The sequence below is a fragment of the Artemia franciscana genome, chromosome 2, assembly GCF_032884065.1.
Source record: "Artemia franciscana chromosome 2, ASM3288406v1, whole genome shotgun sequence".
Taxonomy (NCBI): Eukaryota; Metazoa; Arthropoda; class Branchiopoda; order Anostraca; family Artemiidae; genus Artemia; species Artemia franciscana.
This window is the reverse complement of record NC_088864.1, coordinates 14,293,301-14,314,276: the sequence shown is the minus strand read 5'-3', so window position 1 is coordinate 14,314,276 and position 20,976 is coordinate 14,293,301. Positions and strand designations below refer to the sequence as shown.

The window sequence follows — 20,976 nt, the reverse complement described above, 5'->3', positions numbered from 1 at the left end:
TTGAAATAAGAGCTCTGAGACATGAGTTCCTTCTAAATATCAAATTTCATTAAGATCCGGTCACCCGTTCTTAAGTTAACAATACGTCAATTTTTCTGATTTTTTGAAATTGACAACCCCCAGCTCCCTCAAAGAGAACGTATCCGTACCAATTATTTCAATTTCGTATCTATAACTTGTGCTTATTCTTCCCATCAAGTTTCATTCCAATCTCTCCACTCTAAGGATTTTCCAAGACTTCTGTTTGCCCCCTCCATCCCTCTATGTCCCCGGATCCGATTCGAATTGAAAATGGGGCATCTGAGACATAAGATTCTTCTATATATCAGGTTTCATTAAGATCCGATCACCCATTCGTAAGATATCTCGATTTTCACATTTTCTAAGAATTTGGGTTTCCCCCTCCTACTCGCTTCAATTTAAAATGAGAGTTCTAAAGCACAAGATCCTTCTAGATATCAAATTTCATTAAGATCTGATCACCCGCTCGTAAGTTACAAATACCTCATTTTTTCTAATTTTTCTTAATCACCCCTCCCCCACCGACTCCACCAAAGAGAGCGGATCCGGTCCGGTTTTGTCAGTCACCTATCTTGGACTTGTGCTTATTCTCTCCTCCCAGTTTCACCCTGATCTCCCCGCTTTAAGCGTTTTCCAAGATTTCCGCCCCCCTGACCCCCCTGATGACACTGGATACGGTCGGGATTTAAAAAAAGAGATCGAGTTTCGGTTCTTTCCAAATATGAAATTTCATTAAGATACGATCACTCTTTCGTAAGTCAAAAATACCTCGTTTTTTCTAATTTTTTAGAATTAACCATCCCCCCACAACTCCTCAAAAGAGAGCAGATCCGTTCCGGTTATGTCAATCCCGTATCTAGGTCTTGTGCTTGTTTTCCCCACAAAGTTTCATCCCGATTCCTCCTCTCTAAGCGTTTTCCAAGATTTTAGGTTCCTCCCCCACAACTTCTCCTTCATCGGATCCGGTCGGGGTTAAAAATAAGAGTTCTGAGACACGATGTCCTTCTAAACATCAAATTTCATTAAGATCCGATCACTCCTTCGTAAGTTAAAAATACCTCATTTTTTTAATTTTTCCGAATTAACCCTCCTCCCCCAAAGACAGCGGATCCGTTCTAGTTATTTCAATCACGTATCTAGGAATTACGATTTTTTTACCATCAAGTTTCATCCGATCCCTCCACACTAAGCGTTTTCCAAGATTTTCGCCCCCCCCCAACTCCCCCAATGTCATCGGATCCAGTCGGGATTTTAAAAAAGAGCTCTGAGACACGATATCCTTCCAAAAATCAAATTTCATTAATATCCGATCACTCCTTCGTAAGTTAAAAATACCTCATTTTTTCTAATTTTTTCAGAATTATCCCTCCCCCCAACTCCCCCAAACAGAGAGATCCGTTCTGGTTATGTCAATCACGTATCTAGGACTTGCGCTTATTTTCCCCACCAAGTTTCATTCTGATCCCTCTACTCTAAGCGTTTTCCGAGATTTTAGGTTTCCCCCCTATGTCACCGGATCCAGTCGGGATTTAAATAAGAGCAACTGAGCCACGATATTTTTCCGAACTTCAAATTTCATTGAGATCCGATCACTCTTTCGTAAGTTAAAAACACCTCCTTTTTTCTAATTTTCAGAATTAACCCCCCCCCCTTAACTCCCCCAAACAGAGCATATCCGTTCTGGTTATGTCAATCACGTATCTAGGACTTATGCTTATTTTTCCCACCAGTTTTCACCCGATCCCTCCATTCTAAGCGTTCTCCAAGATTTTAGGTCCCCCCAACTCCCCCCAATGTCACCGGATCTGGTCAGGATTTAAAATAAGGGCTCTGAGACACGATATCCTTCCAAACATCAAATTTCATTAAGATCCCATCACCCATTCGTAAGTTAAAAATACTTCATTTTTTCTATTTTTTCCGAATTAACCGACCCCCCACTCCCCCCTAGATGGTCAAATCGCGAAAACGACTATTTCTAATTTAATCTGGTCTGGTCCCCGATACGCCGGCCAAATTTCATCGTCCTAGCTTACCTGGAAGTACCTAAAGTAGCCAAACCGGGACAGACAGACAGACCGACGGAATTTGCGATCGCTATATGTCACTTGGTTAATACCAAGTGCCATAAAAAACTTCCTATTCTATTTAAACGGCCCCTCTGTTTCATTAGACGCTCTAAGAAAATTGGGACAAACAGTCAAACTTTAGCGTAAGGAGCGTGGTACTGAGGGGACAACCATTCATATATGGAATAATTTCTGTTCGTTTTTCAAATAATACCGGTAAATCTGGATCACTTTTTATGAAAAATAACCCTCCTCCTCACGGAAAATTATTCCGTGATAATTTCATCCAGCGTTATGTGCACCCCCAACCCCGTCAAATTCCCTCCAGACAGCTCCATCCTCGCTGAGAATCCCCCTCCCAGTAAAATTGCTTGCGGACGAATGAGTCTGAAAAATTCTCCTTAGCACTCTTTCATTTGAATAAGATTTTAATCTATAATCGGTTTCTCGACCACTCCAGAAATGCTTCCTTCCCCTGGGCAGGGGACTGTGGGGGTCATTTAGCACCTAAAAACGTAATTATTTGATCTTTCAACTATACTGAACAAAATGGCTATTTGGAAACTTTGATCAGATAATTTTGGGGAAAAATGGAAGTGGAAGGGGGCCCAATTGCTCTCTAATCTTTTTGGCCACTTAAAAAGAGCACCAAAACTTTTAGTTTTCGTTCGAATGCACTCTCTCCCAATCTTCTAGAACCATTATTTCAATAGAATTACCCCTGAAAAAAAAATCCGTAATCTGTCTTCTCCCAAAAATAGCAAAATTCCACATCTTTACAGATAAGAGCTTGAAACTTCTACAATAGGGTTCTCTGGTATGCTGAACATGATGGTATGATGTTCATTGAGATTCCTTAAATTTTAGGGGATGTTTCCTACCTATTTTAAAAAACAGCAAATTGTCTCAGGTTCGTAGCTTTTGATGCGTAAACCTAAACTTGATGAATCTTATATATTTGAAATCAGCATAACAAGCTGATTCTTTTGCTATATCTATTGATATTATAATTCAGTTTTTCTAGCGTTTCGGTTATTATTGAGCCGCGTCGCTCCTTACCTACAGTTCGTTATCACGAACCGTTTGATCAAGTTCCAAATACTTAAAACCAACAATAAATGGACAGCAACCGTTTTCATTATTACTTTTCTCGAATTTCCCTTTCCTAGTCTTGCATATTATAAATAAGGGCATTAAAAATCTCAGTTTTCATAAGAGAAACAACTTTACCACTATCCTCCCATTCTCCACGAGCAGGGTTGAAAAAAAAACAACAGCTAAATAGTGCATTGAGAGATTATCCATAATACATTTGGGCACAGTGTGAGAGAGGGGAGGGAGATTGAGAGAGAGAGAGAGAGAGGAAGAGAGAGAGAGGAAGAGAGAGAGAGAAAGAAGAGAGAGAGAGAGAGAGAGAGAGAGAGAGAGAGAGAGAGAGAGAGAGAGAGAGAGAGAGAGAGAGAGAGAGAGATCAGACTATCCAAGCAGAAAATGCTATTGCAAGAGCACTTAGGAAAATTTTTACTCGGTACTGTGGTATATGGGACAGATTACCTAAAGGTATTATTCTGCAAAAGCCATCAATCGATTCTCTGAAGTGGAACTTAGTAATGGACTAAACTCACATTGGATTCTCATGCTGTGCGTACATATATACATGCACGCTTGTTGTTCTTTTTTTGTTGCGTTTCTTGACTCTTAAATGTGAACTCAATTCATCTGGGACTGTGATAGCCATTTTTCAGATATAAATCTTATACAACTACACACTTTTTTTCGAAGAGGTTGCCACGATATATAAGAAAGAAAACATTAGAAAAACAGTCAAAAAGTACTTGGTTCATTAGAAAAGCCGTCAACTGAAGCATCCAGTACCGCCACTGTTCCAACGGAATACCAACTTTTCTTGTAGCTTTGACCGAGATTTGCCCTAACGGATGATGAGGAGGTAACTGAATGAGGAGTTCCATGCTTGCATCCTCAACAACATAAGAGGCAACAACTTCCCGAACTGAAGGTCTCACACGAATCTGTAAAATAAATATCATTTAATTGTTTGCCCTAATGGATGATGAGGAGGTAACTGAATGAGGAACTCCATGCTTGCATCCTCCGCAACATAAGAGGCAACAACTTCACGAACTGATGGTCTTACACGAATCTGTCGAATAAATATCACTTAATTGTTTGTCCTAATGGATGATGAGGAGGTAACTGAATAAGGAACTCCATGCATGCATTCTCCACAAAATAAGAGACAGCAACTTCTCGAACTGTTGCCCTCACACGGATCAATGAAATAAATGGCGTGTAATTATTCGTCCTAATCGACGATGAGAAAGTAACTAAATGAGGAGCTCCATCCTTGCATCCTCCACAACATAAATGGCAACAACTTCACGAACATACTCTGACCTCTATTTGATTTATTTCACATTTATTTAAATCCGTAATTAGTGACATTTAGTCTATAAAATGTCATTAATATTAATAAGTGATATTTTTCGAAAGCCACAATGAAGTGAACTAAGACAGTAGAGGTGAAATGCCTGACAAATGACGATGGCAACAATACAAATAAATGAAAAATTATAATATTTTAATCAATACAAGAAAGGAGTTTGGATATCCTATTCCAATTTCTGATATACTCAATGAGAACCAAGCTTAGATACATACATTCACTGCCTTGACGTTTTAAAACGTTAAAATCTATTAGCATTTGCGACTATTTTAAGCTATTATTATAACTTTGTAACATTCAATTCTTTGTAGATCCCAATTATGGCATTTTCACCACAGTAGATAATTAAATTTAGCAGAAACGGTTTTGATGGATGCTCGGTTTCCCAAAAAGAAAACAATAGTCACGTCCTAACAACATCCAATATTTCTGTTAAGCACGGATTCAGAACATAACAGGGGGGGGGGGGAGACACACAAGAGGTTTATTTAGAAATTACTTTTATATGGCCATGCAAAGTGAAGTATTAAAGCAGCCTTTGGTTGGCTTGACAGACCGAATCGAGTCTCAAAATACGCCACTTCTGCTTCAACATAAGCTTTGTTCTGTTTGTACTGGCATCAAATCAATATTGTTACTTTTAAAAATGCACTTCTTTATCAGAGTCACCTTTTTTAAACTGCAAAGCATGGGCTCAGAAAACAATAGGGGGGGGGGGAGAGAGACAGGAGGTTTATATAAAAATTAGTTTTTGGTTGCTAGGCAATGCGAAGTGTTACAGCAGCCTTTGGTTGGCTTGACTGACAACAAAATTTGCGCAAGCACCATTATGGTATTGTTTCTTCACTATCGATAAAATGGTGGAGTTGTTAACCCCTCAAAAGTTTGCTCTACTCATGTTAATTTTTACTCGTTTTGAGTTTCACTCGGCTATTTATTGTGATTTCTGTTCGTTTTGAGTTTTGTTTATTTATTGATAGTGATTTGCGGTAGTTTTACGCTTAAAAGATAATTTGACTTTGTTTTTGCTCATTCTCGGCTTAATGGAGCTCTTTATTTTTCTTTGAAAAACTTGTTTTGAGGAAAATTTTTTCAAAATTAATTTCTGTTCCTTTTTTATTGACATAGTCTTTTTCATGGAAAAAAAAAAAATATTGTAGCCCACATCTTTCTCAGTTTTCTATAAGAATCCATAGTATGGGTTGCTATTTGTATGTTGGAGAAGCCCCTTTTAACAATTTTTAATCCTGACTCAACCAGTATTTTTTAATAAAATTGTTTAGCTACTGAAGTTGACTTGAAAAGTAAAATTTAATATCATGTCTAAGAGATTCTATCTGTTGTTTTGTTACTCTTAAAAAGAGCACCACACATTGGCACTGTAATTGGAGTGCAAGGGGGAGGATTTCGCCTCTCATATGTCTAGCAAAAAAAAATATTAAACAAGTTAAAATAAAGTGACAACATTTTCAACGAATTTTGTTTTCAGTATAGTGTAAATTATGTTCTGGTCTTGAGAAGACAGGGGGGTTGTAAGACCTACTCATGCTTGTTAATTTTTGCTCGTTTTGAGTTTGACTCGGTTATTTATTGCATAATTTAAATAAACAAAACACGTTTTAAATGCTTAAACTTCTTTAACTTCAATAAGTAAAAAATTATTGAAACTTTAAGGAATATATATCAGTATATGTATATTAAACTGACAATCCACGGTCTTTTTTTCAGTAAAGCCAAATTATGTTCTGGTCTTGGAAAGGTATGGGGGTTTTCAAAGACATAATTTCCAGACCTTTCAACTACGCTGAACAAAATGGCTATCCCAAAATTTTGATTAGATGTGTTTTCGGAATTGATGGACGTGTGAGGGGGGCTTTTTTGCCCTTTAATCACTTTCGACTAATAAAAAGGGCACTAGCCCTTTCATTTCGAAGTTTCTACGACAACTCCTTCGGTACGAAGCGCCCTGGTTCACAATAAAAAAAAAAAAAAATGTGCCCACATAGCTCTTTACTTGAATACAACTATTACATTAGGAAAAAAGGTGTCAATAATATAGATGGCAAAAAATTAGAGACAAGTATTACCTGTGTCTCGTCATTTATATTCCCTGTGTCCCGGTCGTCATTTGTGTCCCGGTGTCCCGGTCTGTATATACATTCGTTTTTGAATTGGTTACCTTTTTAGTTTTTTTTTTATTTTATTTTATTTTTTTCTAGTTTTGTTTTTCTCCTTTATTTTTCAGTTTTTTCCTTTTTTAGTTTTTTTTTAGCTTTTTTTAGTTTTTTTTATTAGTTTTTAGTTTTTTTTCTTTTTAGTTTTTTTTGTAGTTTTTACCTTTTTTTTGTTTTTTTTTTTTAGTTTTTAGTTTTTTCTTTTTAGTTTTTTTTTGTAGTTTTTACCTAGCCAAGGTTCGAACCTGGAACCTCTCGGACCTAGAATCTGGAACATAACGCGTTACCAACTCAGCTACTTCGGGCTTGAATAGATTCATTTTTGAATTGGTATATGATGAAATAATTCAGACGTCATATGCGGACAGACAGACAGACAGACAGACATAACACACAAAACAACTTATTTATATATATATATATATATATATATATATATATATATATATATATATATATATATATATATATATATATACTAGCTGTTGGGGTGGCGCTTCGCGCCACCCCAACACCTAGTTGGTGGGGGCGCTTCGCGCCCCCCCCAAGCCCCCCCGCGCGCGTAAGTCGTTACGCGCCATAATAGTTACGCGCCATTGTAGTTGTGTCCCTATGTCCCACCTGTGAATATAGATAGATATATATATGGTTTTAACTACGTAAAACTTGCGAATATACAACATTCTTTGCTGTCCCATTGTCTTTGCATATAAATAGATTGTCAGGTTCCCGGTCGTCATTTGTATCCCGGTGTCCCGGTCTGTATATACATTCGTTTTTTAGTTTTGTTTTTCTCCTTTATTTTTTTCCTTTTTTTTTCTTTTTTAGCTTATTTAGATTTTTAGATTTTTTAGTTTTTTTATTAGTTTTTAGTTTTTTTTTCTTTTTAGTTTTTTTGTCCCGGTCGTCATTTATATCCCCCTGTTTCCCCCGGTGTCCCCGTTGTAGTTGTGTCCCTGTGTCCCGGTCGTCATTTATATTCCCTGTGTCCCGGTCGTCATTTGTATCCCGGTGTACCGGTCTGTATATACATTCGTTTTTTAGTTTTGTTTTTCTCCTTTATTTTTTTCCTTTTTTTTTCTTTTTTAGTTTATTTAGATTTTTTAGTTTTTTTATTAGTTTTTAGTTTTTTTTTCTTTTTAGTTTTTTTGTAGTTTTTACCTTCTTTTTAGTTTTGTTAATTTTTTTTTTTACTTGTGTCCTGGTCGTCATTTATACTCCCTGTGTCCCGGTGCTTTGTTGATTGCTAATCGAACATTCCTTTTGTCCTGGTCGCTTTCTCTTTGAGTGTCGTCATTTATTTTTTTCTTTTTTAGTTCTTTTAGTTTTTACCTTTTTTAGTTTTTTTTAGTTTTTAGTTTTTTTAGTTTTTTACCTTTTTTTAGTTTTTTTAGTTTTTTTAGTTTTTTAGCTTTTTTATTTTTTTTATTAGTTTTTAGTTTTTTTGTAGTTTTTGCCTTTTTTTTAGTTTTTTTAGTTTTTTAGCTTTTTTATTAGTTTTTAGTTTTTTTTGTAGTTTTTGTCTTTTTTTAGTTTTTTTAGTTTTTTAGCTTTTTTATTTTTTTTATTAGTTTTTAGTTTTTTTTGTAGTTTTTGCCTTTTTTTAGTTTTTTCAGTTTTGACGTCACCTGATCCAGTTTTTTCAGGTGACGTCACCTGATCCACGATCCACAGATCCACAGACAACTTATTTTTATATATATAGATAGTTTTTTTTTTTTTACTTATGTCCTGGTCGTCATTTATACTCCCTGTGTCCCGGTGCTTTGTTGATTGCTAATCGAACATTCCTTTTGTCCTGGTCGCTTTCTCTTTGAGTGTCGTCATTTATTAGTTTTTTCCTCTTTTTTTTTTTAGTTTTTTATTGGTTTTTACCTTTATTTTAGCTTATTTTTCAGTTTTTTCCTTTTTTTTAGTTTTTTTTTATTTTTTATTTTTTTTTAGTTTTTTTACCTTTTTTTAGTTTTTTTAGTTTTTTTAGTTTTTTAGCTTTTTTACTTTTTTTATTAGTTTTTAGTTTTTTTTGTAGTTTTTGCCTTTTTTAGTTTTTTCAGTTTTTTTTTTAGTTTTTTATTGGTTTTTACCTTTATAGTTTTTTTAGTTTTTTAGCTTTTTTATTTTTTTTATTAGTTTTTAGTTTTTTTTTGTAGTTTTTGCCTTTTTTTAGTTTTTTCAGTTTTGACGTCACCTGATCCAGTTTTTTCAGGTGACGTCACCTGATCCATCCATCCATCCACAGACAGACAACTTATTTTTATATATATAGATATATATTTGCAGTTGCAAATAATTTGCTAATTTGCAGTTGCAAAAACATTAAAAAAAAATTACGCACTGTTAAACAAACACAATATAAAAAAAGACATATATATATATATATATCATACCGAAAGAATTTGACCTTCACATCACACATAATCCATTGTATAAAATACATTAAAAAAAAAAACTTAGCTCAAAAGTCAAAAATCAAAAATAAATAGATAACAATAAAATTAATTACTAGTTTTCCTGGCTATTATACAATTCATCAAAACCCGGAATAAAACTTTTCTGATGTCTTTCATGTTTAGAGGGAATGGGAGCCAGTTTGGGATCTTTATCGGATTTTACATGGGATGGTCTGTTGCGTCGGGAAGCGTAGGGTTCGAGGATAATGGAACGTAATCAGGAGACAGACAGTGTCTTGGTACCGAAACGAACGCACAGGAAGTTCTCTTGGCCAACGAGGTGAGCTTGAACCTACCAAGTAGATAATGATATAGAACCTTCCATTGCCATTTATAATCCAAAGTACTCGTTTTTAGACAATTTCAATCTGGAAAATGTACTCTGAAGAAAAACCGAAATGCCAAACTAGACAAGAAAATTCCAGTATTGGCCAAATAAAAGAACAATAAAGTTGGAGAAGATCCTTAGGGGGGCATGAAAATTTTGTCAAAAGTTTTAGAAGGGATACTGAAGGGAAAGCTTGTTTGAGAACGTTTTGAACATAGGTATCCCACTTCAGGTCAGCAGTAATTGCCACCCCAAGTAATTTAATGTATGCAACAGAGATTTTGGGAGGAAGGGGGTTTGTGAAAGAAGGTGGGAATTTAAGAAAATTAAATGTCATAACTGACGATTTGTTAGCGTTAAGTTTCATCTTCGACAAAGAAACCTCCTGTGTGACATCGTCAAGTAATGTCATAGTTGAGCCTTTAATATTTCGTCGACAGAACCTGAAGTGCAGACAGGTGGTCCATATCCTTCCATCGCTCTGTGTGGTCAGTCATGAGACGATTAACCATTATAAGGAAACAAATGGGACCCATCAGTGTTCCCTCGGGGACCCCACAAAAGATAGAAAGGGGATCCGAATAAACATTTTTATATTTAAGCACTTGAGAACAATTTGTTAAAAAAAAGGCAACAATTTTAACCAGAAATGGACTCGCAACTCCGTAAGCAGTTTATTTACAAGGATATTGTGGTCAATTAGGTCGAACGCTTTCTGAAAAAGATACAACCAACTATCAGGGTTTTCAAGGTTTTTAAGAATGTGTTAAGAAGACTAACAAGGAAGTGTGAAGTAGATGTCTCCTTCAGGTTTCCCAACTTTTGTAATAAGTGGAAGAATATCTGCCTTTAACCAATTAGCTAAGAAACCCTCGAATATTTTTGAGAAAACTAGGGTTAAGGTGATTGGTCGTACTCCAGTAAAATCGTTCAGGCCTCCCTTCTTTTGGATTGGAGTACTATAGCCCAGCCTCCAGCATGACGAGTAACATCCAAAATTACTAATATCATTAAAAATACTAACAAGAGGTGTTGATAGTTCATCAGGGAATGCTTTTATTAGATCAATTGGGATATCAATGGGACAAACACTAGTTTTTTCCAGTTTCGGTGTTTTTTCTATAATTTGCTCTGCTGAAATTTCTGGGATTTTATTTTTTTAGAGTTTCAGCGATTAGATAGTTTTCCGAGAGAAGGGGGAACGTCTGCACAATGCTAGCAAGATTTTTATTAAGATCATTGGCTGTCTGTTCAGGCGGTTCATCCAGAAGAAAAAAAAAGGTTCTTGCACGAGCGACCTCCTATTTCTTTCACTTTCTTATGAAATAAGGATCCTCCTCCTTTTCTCCCCAGTGGGTGGTCAACCGGACGTAGCTTTATAAACTCCCGTAAACCAGTCATTTTAAGGAGATCTGGATTTTGTACCAGGACTTCAGTAACTACAATCATATCACTATGGTTCAATTTTGCTATTGCTTCTACCTCAACTAACTTTTCAAAATTCAAACTTTCGGCGTTAGTAAGGAGTAAAACAGGGAAATGATAACGTTATTTATAAATTTTTTAACAACAGATTTCTTCAAAAAGGTTTATTCTGAGGTAACTTTGGCAGGGTGTAAGTATTAAAGTTACTGCTGGGAGTAGGGAGAAAATCACCGAAAAGTGAAATATTATCATTCGGGGTGTCGTAGAAAGTTTAGTCCTAAGACTCGAATTCACCACCCTGGACCGAGAGACTACTAAACTGGTTTTAAAGTGGGAGAGGAAGTGGTTCACCTTTAAAAATTGGGGTAAATTGAGAGAGCCGAGGGCAGAATTTTCCTCTTTTGCAAAATTTTCTTCTATTAAAGAGGGTAAACTATATCTTTTATCAGGTAATCTATCATACTCACGGGTAATCAGTGAAGCTTTAACTGGCCTATGGTTGGACTTTAGGAGTGAAGCTTTAATTGGGCTATGGGATGGAGCAGGTGATTTTTCGGATAGAATATTTATTACAGGATAATTTACGCATGTAAGACCTCTCAAGCCAGAGTCAAACAGGTCGATAAAAGTGCAAGGGATTGAGGAAAGGTTTCCTGGTGATCCAGGAAGAAGCCAAATTGGGAGTGTTATTTATAGGGGTTGGGCGGATGGTAAGGCAATATGATACTGGGAGAGGCAAGTACGGTAGAGGGTGTCTGAGAGGGGAGGGGTCAGGTTTATTTCGGCTAATAACGGGTGGGGTCTAGAACCAGACAATAACTTCTTGGACGCACGGAGAGCAACGGACTCGAAATGAAGTGGATTTTTGTGAGTAATTTGAGTAGGGGGAGGGGGGTGGTCCAAATCCAGTAAAGTGATTGGGGGGGGGTCAGGTTTATTTCGGCTAATAACGGGTGGGGTCCAGAACTAGTCGGTAACTTCTTGGACGCACGGAGAGGAACGGACTCGAAATGAAGTGGATTTTTGGGAGGAATGTGAATAAGAGGGGGGAATGGTTCGTGTCGAGTAAGGTGATTCGGGGGAATAAATCGACTGGACATACGAAAGTACCATGAACGGACGATTGTTTCGAAGGATGGATTCCTAGGGTATACTATTCTGCATTAGTTAGGCAGGAGGATGAGGCTGAAAGTCAAATGGAACAAAGGCTAGCAGAGGAGGGTGTCGTTGATACTTTCAGTACCACCGTAAAAAAGCTTCGGTTTTGAGCCTACCCTCCAACCGTGGTGATACATGAGCAAAATTACACGACTTATTATCTTAGAAAGTATAAACCACCTATATATTGTCTACAGATAGTGACACTAAAACGTTCAGTAGTACAAAATCAGAGAATGAAATACACAATAAAAAAAACTCCATTTAATTGGAGTTAGAGCATCGTAGTATTCGCAGTTATAGACAAGCGGTAAGGCCTCAAACGGCATTTGTGACGAGGTCGGAAGAGCCAAGAGCCAAGAGCTCATATGGCACGAGCTCTAGCAAAATTATAAGGATCAACAGATTGATTTAAAAGGAAAGTCAGAGGCTTAATACCAGTCGGAATTTAAAACAAGAGCTCTGAGACACGAGGTCCTTCTAAATATCAAAATTCATTAAGATCCAATCACCCACTCGTAAGTTAAAAATACCTCTTTTCTTCCAATTTTTCCTTTCCCTTCACCCCCCCCCCAGATAGTCGAATCTGGGAAAACAGCTTCATCAAGTCAATTTGTGCAGGTCCCTGACACGCCTACCAATTGACGTCGTCCTAGCACGCCCAGAAGCACTGAACTCACCAAAGCACTGGAACACTCTTAACTCCCCCAAAGAGAGCGGATCCAGTCCGGTCACGTCAATCACGTATCCACAACATTTAGTTATTCTACCCACCAAGTTCCATACTGATCTCTCCACGCTAAGCGTTTTCCAAGATTTCCAGTTTCCCCCTCCGACTCCCCCCAATGTCACCAGATCTGGTCGGGATTTAAAGTAAGACCTCTGAGACATGAGTTCCATCTGATATCAAATTTCATCAAGATCGGGTCACCCGATCTTAAGTTCAAAACGCCTCAATTTTTTTCATTTTCCCGAATTAACACCCCCTCCCCCAAAGAGAGCGGATTCAGTCCGATTATGTCAATCACGCATCTAGTACTTGTGCTTATTCTTCCCACCAAGTTTCATCCCGATCTCTCCACTCTAATGTTTTCCAAGATTTCCCGTTTCCCCCTACAACTCCCCCAATAGCACCGAATACAGTAGGGATTCAATATAAGAGCTCTGAGACAATAGATCCTTCTAAATATCAAATTTCGTTAAGATCCGATCACCCATTCGTAAGTTAAAAATACCTCTAATTTTTTAAGAAAATTTCCTCTCCCTCCAGCCCCCCAGATGGTCGAATCGGGGAAACGACTGTTATCAAGTCAATTTGTGCAGGTCCCTGACACGCCTACCAATTTTCATCGTCCTAGGACATCCAGAAGCACTGAAATTGCCAAAAAGCCAGAAATCCCCCCTAACTCCTCCAAAGAGAGCGGATCCCTTCCAATTATGTCAATTACGTATCTAGAACTTGTGCTTATTCTCCTCATCAAGTTTGATCCCGATCTCTCCACTCCAAGCGTTTTCCGAGAATTCCGGTTTCCAAGATTTTTGTTTCTCCCTCCAACCCCCTATGTCCCCGGATCCAATTCAAATTGAAAATGGAGCATCTCAGACGTAAGTTCTTTCTATACATCAAGTTTCATTAAGATCCGATCACCCATTCGTAAAATAAAGATACCTCAATTTTCACGTTTTCCAAGATTTCGGGTTTCCCCCTTCAACTCCCCCCCCCAATGTCACTGGATCTGGTTGGGATTTAAAATAAAAGCTCAAAAGCACAAGGTCCTTCTAAATATCAAATTCCATTAAGATCTGATCACCCGTTCGTAAGTTGAAAATACCTCATTTTCAAATTTTTCCGAAGTACTCCCCCCCACCAACTCCACCAAAGAGAGCGGGTCCAGTCCGGTTATGTCAGTCACGTATCTTGGACTTGTGCTTATTCTTCCCACCAAGTCTCCTCCTGATCATTCCGCTTTAAGCGTTTTCCAATATTTCCGCCCCCCAACTCCTCCCAATGACACTGGATCCGATCGGGATTTGTAATAAGAGATTTGGGTTACGAGGTCCTTCTAAATATAAAATTTCATCAGGATCCGATCACTCCTTCGTAAGTTAAAAATACCTCATTTTTTCTAATTTTTCAGAATTAACCCTCCCATCAACTCCCTCAAAGAGAGCAGATCCGTTCCAGTTATGTCAATCACGTATCTAGGAATTGTGTTGATTTTTATCACCAGGTTCCACCCGATCCCTCCGCTCTAAGCGTTTTCCAAGACTTTAGGTCCCCCCAACTCCCCCCAATGTCACCAGATCCAGTCGGGATTTAAAATATGAACTCTGAGACACAATATCAATCTAAATATTAGATTTCATTAAGATCTGATCATCCATTCGTAAGTTACAAATACTTCATTTTTTCTAACTATTCCGAATGAACCCCCCCCCCCAGGTGGTCGAGTCGAGGAAACGACTATTTCTAATTTAATCTGGTCCGTCCCTGATACACCTGCCAAATTTCATCATCGTAGCTTATCTCGAAGTGCCTAAACTAGCAAAACCAGGAGAGACAGTCCGACAGACCCACCAACAGACCGACAGAATTTGCGATCGCTTTATGTCACATGGTTAATACCAAGTGCCATAAAAACCGCTACGCCTTACAACATATTTTCATCGAACAGATATCTTTCACTCCTATAAAGGACAGTGTTTGTAGAATTTCAGCCTCAAAACTATGACATGATGCTATACAGTGCGGGGAAGTATGTGCGTACTTCTGAAATTAATTATGTATTTCTTCTTATGAATTTTTCTTTCTTCTTCTTCTTGTAGGAATTAAAGCTAAAAACACATTTATGCTGGATGTATTGCCTAAAATTTGTTAATAGTTACCAAATTTTTGAAATTATGTACGTAATTATGGCAGAACGTAATTTTGAGAAGCCGCTACCCATTACAACATATCTTCATTGAACAAGAATCTTCTACTTCTATAAAGAATAATGTCGGTAATAATTAAGTCGCAAAGGTATGGCGCGATAGTATACCGAGAGTAGCGATTATTTACGTAATTATGAAATTAATTATTTATACTGAATTTTTCTTTCTTCTTGTATGAAATAAAGCTAAAGACAGCTCGCAGTATTGTCCGGATTTTTCATAATTACTAATTTTTGGAAATTACTTAAGCAATTATAGAGAACGTAATAATGGAAAACCTAACAACATATTTTCCTTGAACAAGAATATGCTACTTCTCTAAAGAACAATGTTGGTAAAACTTAAGCTTTAAAACTGTGGTGTGATGGTATACCGTGGGTAGCAGTACAATTTCCCCGAGTGGCATAGGTTAGATACGTCAGTTGGTTTTAGAATATAAACAAGAAAGTATACATTTATTGTTTTGCTTTTTTTACACAGAGCCAAGTGACTATACTTCATTACAGAGGTTGGATGCTGCCAACAGTCTTAAGGCTCCAGGATCTTGTTGGAATAATGAGAAAAAGAATTTTGGGAAGGAGGGTGGGGGGACGCAGAATTTTTGGGGAAGTGAGGAGGGGGAATTCATCTTTTCTCTAGTCCCCCATAAAACAAAATAAAACACACATTATTTTCTTTTTTTAGCCTGTCATCCTACACGATATTTCCAAGTGAAGAATAAATCGGGTACAAAAAAAAGAAAAGAAAGAGGGACGTACCGTCATATTCGTAAAAGTAGTATTGGCTTCTTGAACTACTTTCATTTCTTGTGAGCAAAACATTGGACTCACGTAGTGACTTGCAAAATCTTCCACAAACTTGGCTGTGTGCTTATCCGTTAACGAATACCACTGTCTAGAGAGGGCTGGTAGGTGCTGCAATGTCAGTGCGAAAGCCCGACAAGCTCCATGGTGAACTTTTTGCAAGGAGTAGGGTTCTGAAATAAAATAATTTACCGGCGAAAGTCACATGTTAGTGCCATATAAATAAGGCGGCCATTGATGTTCTGGAGTAATTGAACAAAACCAAATAAGGCAGCAATGACTTGCAATCTTAGTGACAATCTAACATTAAGTGAACTTTTTAATTTATTTTTGAATTTAATTAGTGAAAAGTGGTGTATTCTAAGAATCAAGCGTATATATACTCAGAACTAATTATATATAATTTAAACTAAATTTTCTCAATTTAATTGAAAATGCTGATTTGCCATCCCATGATTTGAAACTAAAGAATAACACGATAAATAAACTAATGCATAATTTTAGAATTACACATATAAAATCCAGTAATGTACTTTCTCTCGGTATATTCTATCCCACTTTCTAATGCTGCAGTAAAGGAAAGGTTGAGGTGGCTAGGACACGTTTTACAGAAGAAGGATGCAGATTGTCAAAAACTGCTCTTATTTGCCACCCACTGTGTGCCAAGCGAAAAGCAGGTCGTTCCCGAATATGGTGGGACGAAGTCATAAGGAAGAATTTAAAGAAAATTGGAACTTCTAGGAGGGGGTAAGTAATGAAGCTTTGAATAGATCAAGGTGGAGGAAGAGCGTATACAGCTCTTCGTAAATAAGCTGTTTGCCTTTGGCCGATTGGTGCTACAGTGAGTTGTTATTATTAGTAGTAGACTATAGTATGAGATAGTAGTGTAGTGTGGCGTAGTAGTAAACCACTGCTACTAGTAAACTAGTGCATATACTAGTAAACTAGTTGCAATTAATTAACAAACTTTATAAATGGAGTTTTGATGCAATTTGTTATCTAAATAACAGAAGCAATACTTACCACATGTACTCAATTCTAATTCATCAACCACAAACGCAGCGACTTTTACACCATCTACTTCTTTTTCTTGCAAGATACCTGAGGGTAGGAGATAAACGAGAATGTCAAGGGACAACTTCAACAGTCCTGAATCGTGTAAAAAATTTGCATACTGATTTCTCAGCTCTGTTCTAGCATATGCACATTGTCGTAGGATCAGATTCCAAGTCAGAAGGAAGCAAAGAAGGGTATGAACATCTTCATCGTTTATCTTTAGATATCCAGGCCTATAAATAAAGCAAACTTGTACATTTTCCATCATATACCGCTATGTCTGTTTTAACCATAAATAGGGATTAGAGACAGTATTGTGAGAAGGCTTTTTTGTACCATGGAACAGGCTTTTTTTAGCCTTAGATTAATTCCTTCATATATTCTATTATAAAAACCACGAGAAGGCTTTTTGTGGTTTTAACCGTAAAAAAGATTGCAACACGAGGAGGCTTTTCTTATCCTGCCACAAGCAATTGCTTCTTCATTGAGCCTTCGATTGATTCCTTCATACAATTGTTTTAAACTTATGAAAAGCTCTAAAAAAGAAAGACTTCAAATAACTATTGAAAAAGCACAAGAATCGAAGAGATATAATTATACATTAGTTCAATAAAAATTGTAAAATCATATGTTTCTATGTTTTTACCAGCAAATAGCTTTAAGAGTAATTCACAAAGAGAAAAAAAAAAAAAAAAAAACAGCCGCGAAATAGATTCCACCAAAATGGCTGGCCTAGAAACAAAGAATTATTCGACGATCAACAACTTGTTAACCCTTTCAGAAAATATATTTAGGAAAACACCTTTGAATTTTACAATTATTGTTACTTTTTTTCCTTACACTAAATTTTAACAAATCAAATCATTGTGATAATAAACATAAATTTAGCTACCCGCAGAAAGGACGTCCTGCCGTTACAGAAAGTCTTCGCTTACGGTGGTCACTTTTCAACATAAAGTAACAAACTTTCTTTAGTTTTTAAAAGGCTATTAAAAGAAATTAGGAAAATAATTTTTCATCCCCAAAGGAATCTGACCCATGTGTATTGGGAGTATAGATTGATATGCAAATCTCTAATTCTTGTATCCGTCTTCTTTTCACCCCTTCTTTCTGAAGAAACAAGGAAGGAGGAGGACAGGCTCAACCAAGAATTCTTCCTACTTCCATTGTTTTTAGGGAACACTGATGGGCGAAATAACCGAAAAAGTCACCATATTTAGCATCAACATTCCACCATCCAAGAATATTCTCGTCCCCTAAGGAATCAGGTTCATGTGTATTGGCAGTACACGAATGAGCACATGTGTATTGGCAGTACACATATGGCTCACATTAAATGGCATTAGTTTATGCTAAGTAATATTAACTGTTGCTATAATCAATTGCGCTCAATTATATGGAAAGAAAAGTCACGTTCAGGTTATTCGAAACCCCTCTCCCAAAACAAACTCGGAAACGTCGGAACAATTTTTATTTCCTTCCTTTATAACGCTTTTACTTTTGTGAGGCTTTTGGTATGCTACTGATTGTTTTTGTTCTAGATTTTTTTAGAGTAGATTAGTAATATAAAAAAGGCGGATTATGGATTATTTTTAAAAACTTTTTTTTAAAAGGCCCCAATTTTACCATGTATTATCCAATTAGGCATATAAATTCATAAAAGTCCGTTCCCAATCAAAGCACGGAGGGTAACAGTGGATATTTCAATAGCAAAAAAGGAAAGGTAAAATATTTAATTTAAATACCAATTATTTTCTTGTGTGTTTTCCTATTAATTGGTCACATAGGAGCCCTTGCTCCAAACTCAAGTGGATGAAAAATTTTTGAGGAAGCGAAGCGAGTCCAGAGTTCCAAAAGATTTCTGGATTTAAACTGCCAACATTTTGGGGTTTTAATATATTTACAAACGAGACAAAAGAGTCCACTTTACGGACATTTTTTCAATCCAAAGTTCCATATGCTTTTTTATGACCCTCGCGAGAGTCGTATCATAAATGGAACTCCTGAAAATGTTTCCTCCCTACTTGGTTTACAAAAAAAAAGATAAACAAATGAACGAAAAACCTTATCAGCTTTAGTGTCTCAGTGGTACAAACTACTACAGCATGGTAAAAATCCAGGACGTTTGGAAAGTTAGCTTAGTTCAGAAATCACGCCATTTTAATGAAAATTTCAAGGTTTGCTATTATGTGAGTCTCCTCCTTGGATTAAAACCAACTTGGTGGAAGTGAATAGAAAGAGCCATGGTTAATTTGAGTAAATCCAAGACAAAAAGTCTCAATGAGAGGCAAAGCTGGCATAACCTTTTTCAGAATTCTATTAAAAAAGATTCATTTCACTTGTTGATAGATAGTCTATCATCCATCATAGGCAGTTACTTTACTGCAGCTCTTGAGTTATGGCTCACATTTCCTCGAAAGTTTCTCACCCATCATGCATTGTACTCTCGAACTTGATGCCTCCATCCGTCGCTAAAATCGTCCTGATATTTTCCCATATATTATGCTTATCGCACTTCCTACCTGCGGGTGTATCTTCTGAATATAACTTCACTTTTAAGTAAAATAATGTCTCAAGCTTCTATCTCTTGACTATTATTAAATAGTTCAATAGTAAAATAACATTTTAAACAATAAAATAAATAACTAAATAATTATTAGAACTCTTTTTTCTTCATTATTAACGTTTGCATTTCCTTTCTGAATCATAAGAACGATAAGAAAGAAAATTGCAAAGACCTAGAAAATTGACAATCTATCAAGAAAACGGAGACTAGAATTAAATTTAGGATAACTGTAAGAAGTATAGGGAGGAAAATTATGATCCAGACACATAAATTCATCTTTGTGGTTAAATATTTTGAAGCTTAAAAGCTATCGACAGAGCCGAGTAAAAAAAAAGAAAATGGTTCGGATTGAACCCTTTTCTGCATATCAGTACTATTTTACAGGTTCCACTACAGGGGCATAATTTGATGTGAGGCAGGGAGGGGGGAACTGTCCCCTAAACACCATCATAGTTTTCCCTCGAAAAGAACTGGGATTGAAAAACTAGACAAGTCAAATATTTTTAAATTTAGAAAAACTTCATTAAAAATTTTCGTTTTATGAAATTTCAATTTTAGTAGAAACTTTACTAGACTAGCCTAAAAAAATTCTGACTCCTCAACACACAATCCTTCTAATATATAGATGTCGGACGAGAATACCTAACTTTTACATTAAGAGCTTCAAATAACAAACATTATTGACTACACAATTATTCTAGCAATTATATTCATTGAATCCTCTAAGAATTGCAGCCTTATATCCTCATTTATTTTTATTGGTACTTAGTTAAGAAATCTGACTGTATTTCTTACGGAGTGGGCATTGTTTTTAGCTCTCTTAAGATACAAGCAAGAAATTTGTTTCCAGACTTACATACTTGCAACACATGATACAGAGGTTTAATTGCATTAGCTCAGAACTAATTTTCATTTAAATTCCCCGAACAAGCAAGTGAATATATTTTGTTCTAGACTTGATATTGCAGACCCTGGATTAGAGCTACAATGATATATTTCAGGGATAGGGCCTCGGATACGTCAATAGACTTCAGTAGAAGAGGAATTGGCTTGAGGAATCAGTATGGCAATTAATACACGGTCACCAAAAAACAAAACAAAACAGAGAGTTGGATCAAGTTTTGCTACAGTGTCTCTTATATAGGACAAAAGCCTTAGCAGCACACATGCCCTGTGGTGCGTGTGGCGGTTATATTCTCTGATGCCCAAGTAGCAGTATATTTTTAAATTATTGTAATTTTAGCTGGCACAGGCGGCCTGTAAGCCAACATAGGTGCTGAAGCTCCTTTTCCTTTCCAGTCTATTTAAGGCATCATTCTTTATTCCCTCCTACTAAGTTTCGATTTCCTTTAAATGTTTACTTATGACCTTTCCCATCCAATTCGGCGACTATCTACTTTTCTCTTTACTTTTGCTTCAAATGGATGGCCGAAAAACTCAATTTTTAGCAATATATTACCCTTCGCCCACGTTTTAGGTCCATACTTGAACGCCATCAACTCTAGGATCTCTATCATCCTAACCTTGG

At 36.6% G+C, this 20,976-nt stretch overlaps 1 protein-coding gene across 1 annotated transcript in view; it reads right to left on the bottom strand.

Moving 5' to 3' along the window:
- The window catches only part of LOC136037637 (E3 ubiquitin-protein ligase listerin-like), a 158,488-nt gene that overhangs the window by 32,778 nt on the left and 104,734 nt on the right, over positions 1-20,976 (bottom strand). The window contains exons 14-16 of the mRNA XM_065720347.1: positions 16,850-17,115; positions 15,782-15,999; positions 3,926-4,120 (exon numbers count right to left, since the gene is read on the bottom strand). Of these exons, the coding sequence (XP_065576419.1) occupies positions 3,926-4,120; positions 15,782-15,999; positions 16,850-17,115 (679 nt within the window). The remainder of the gene's footprint in view (positions 1-3,925; positions 4,121-15,781; positions 16,000-16,849; positions 17,116-20,976) is intronic.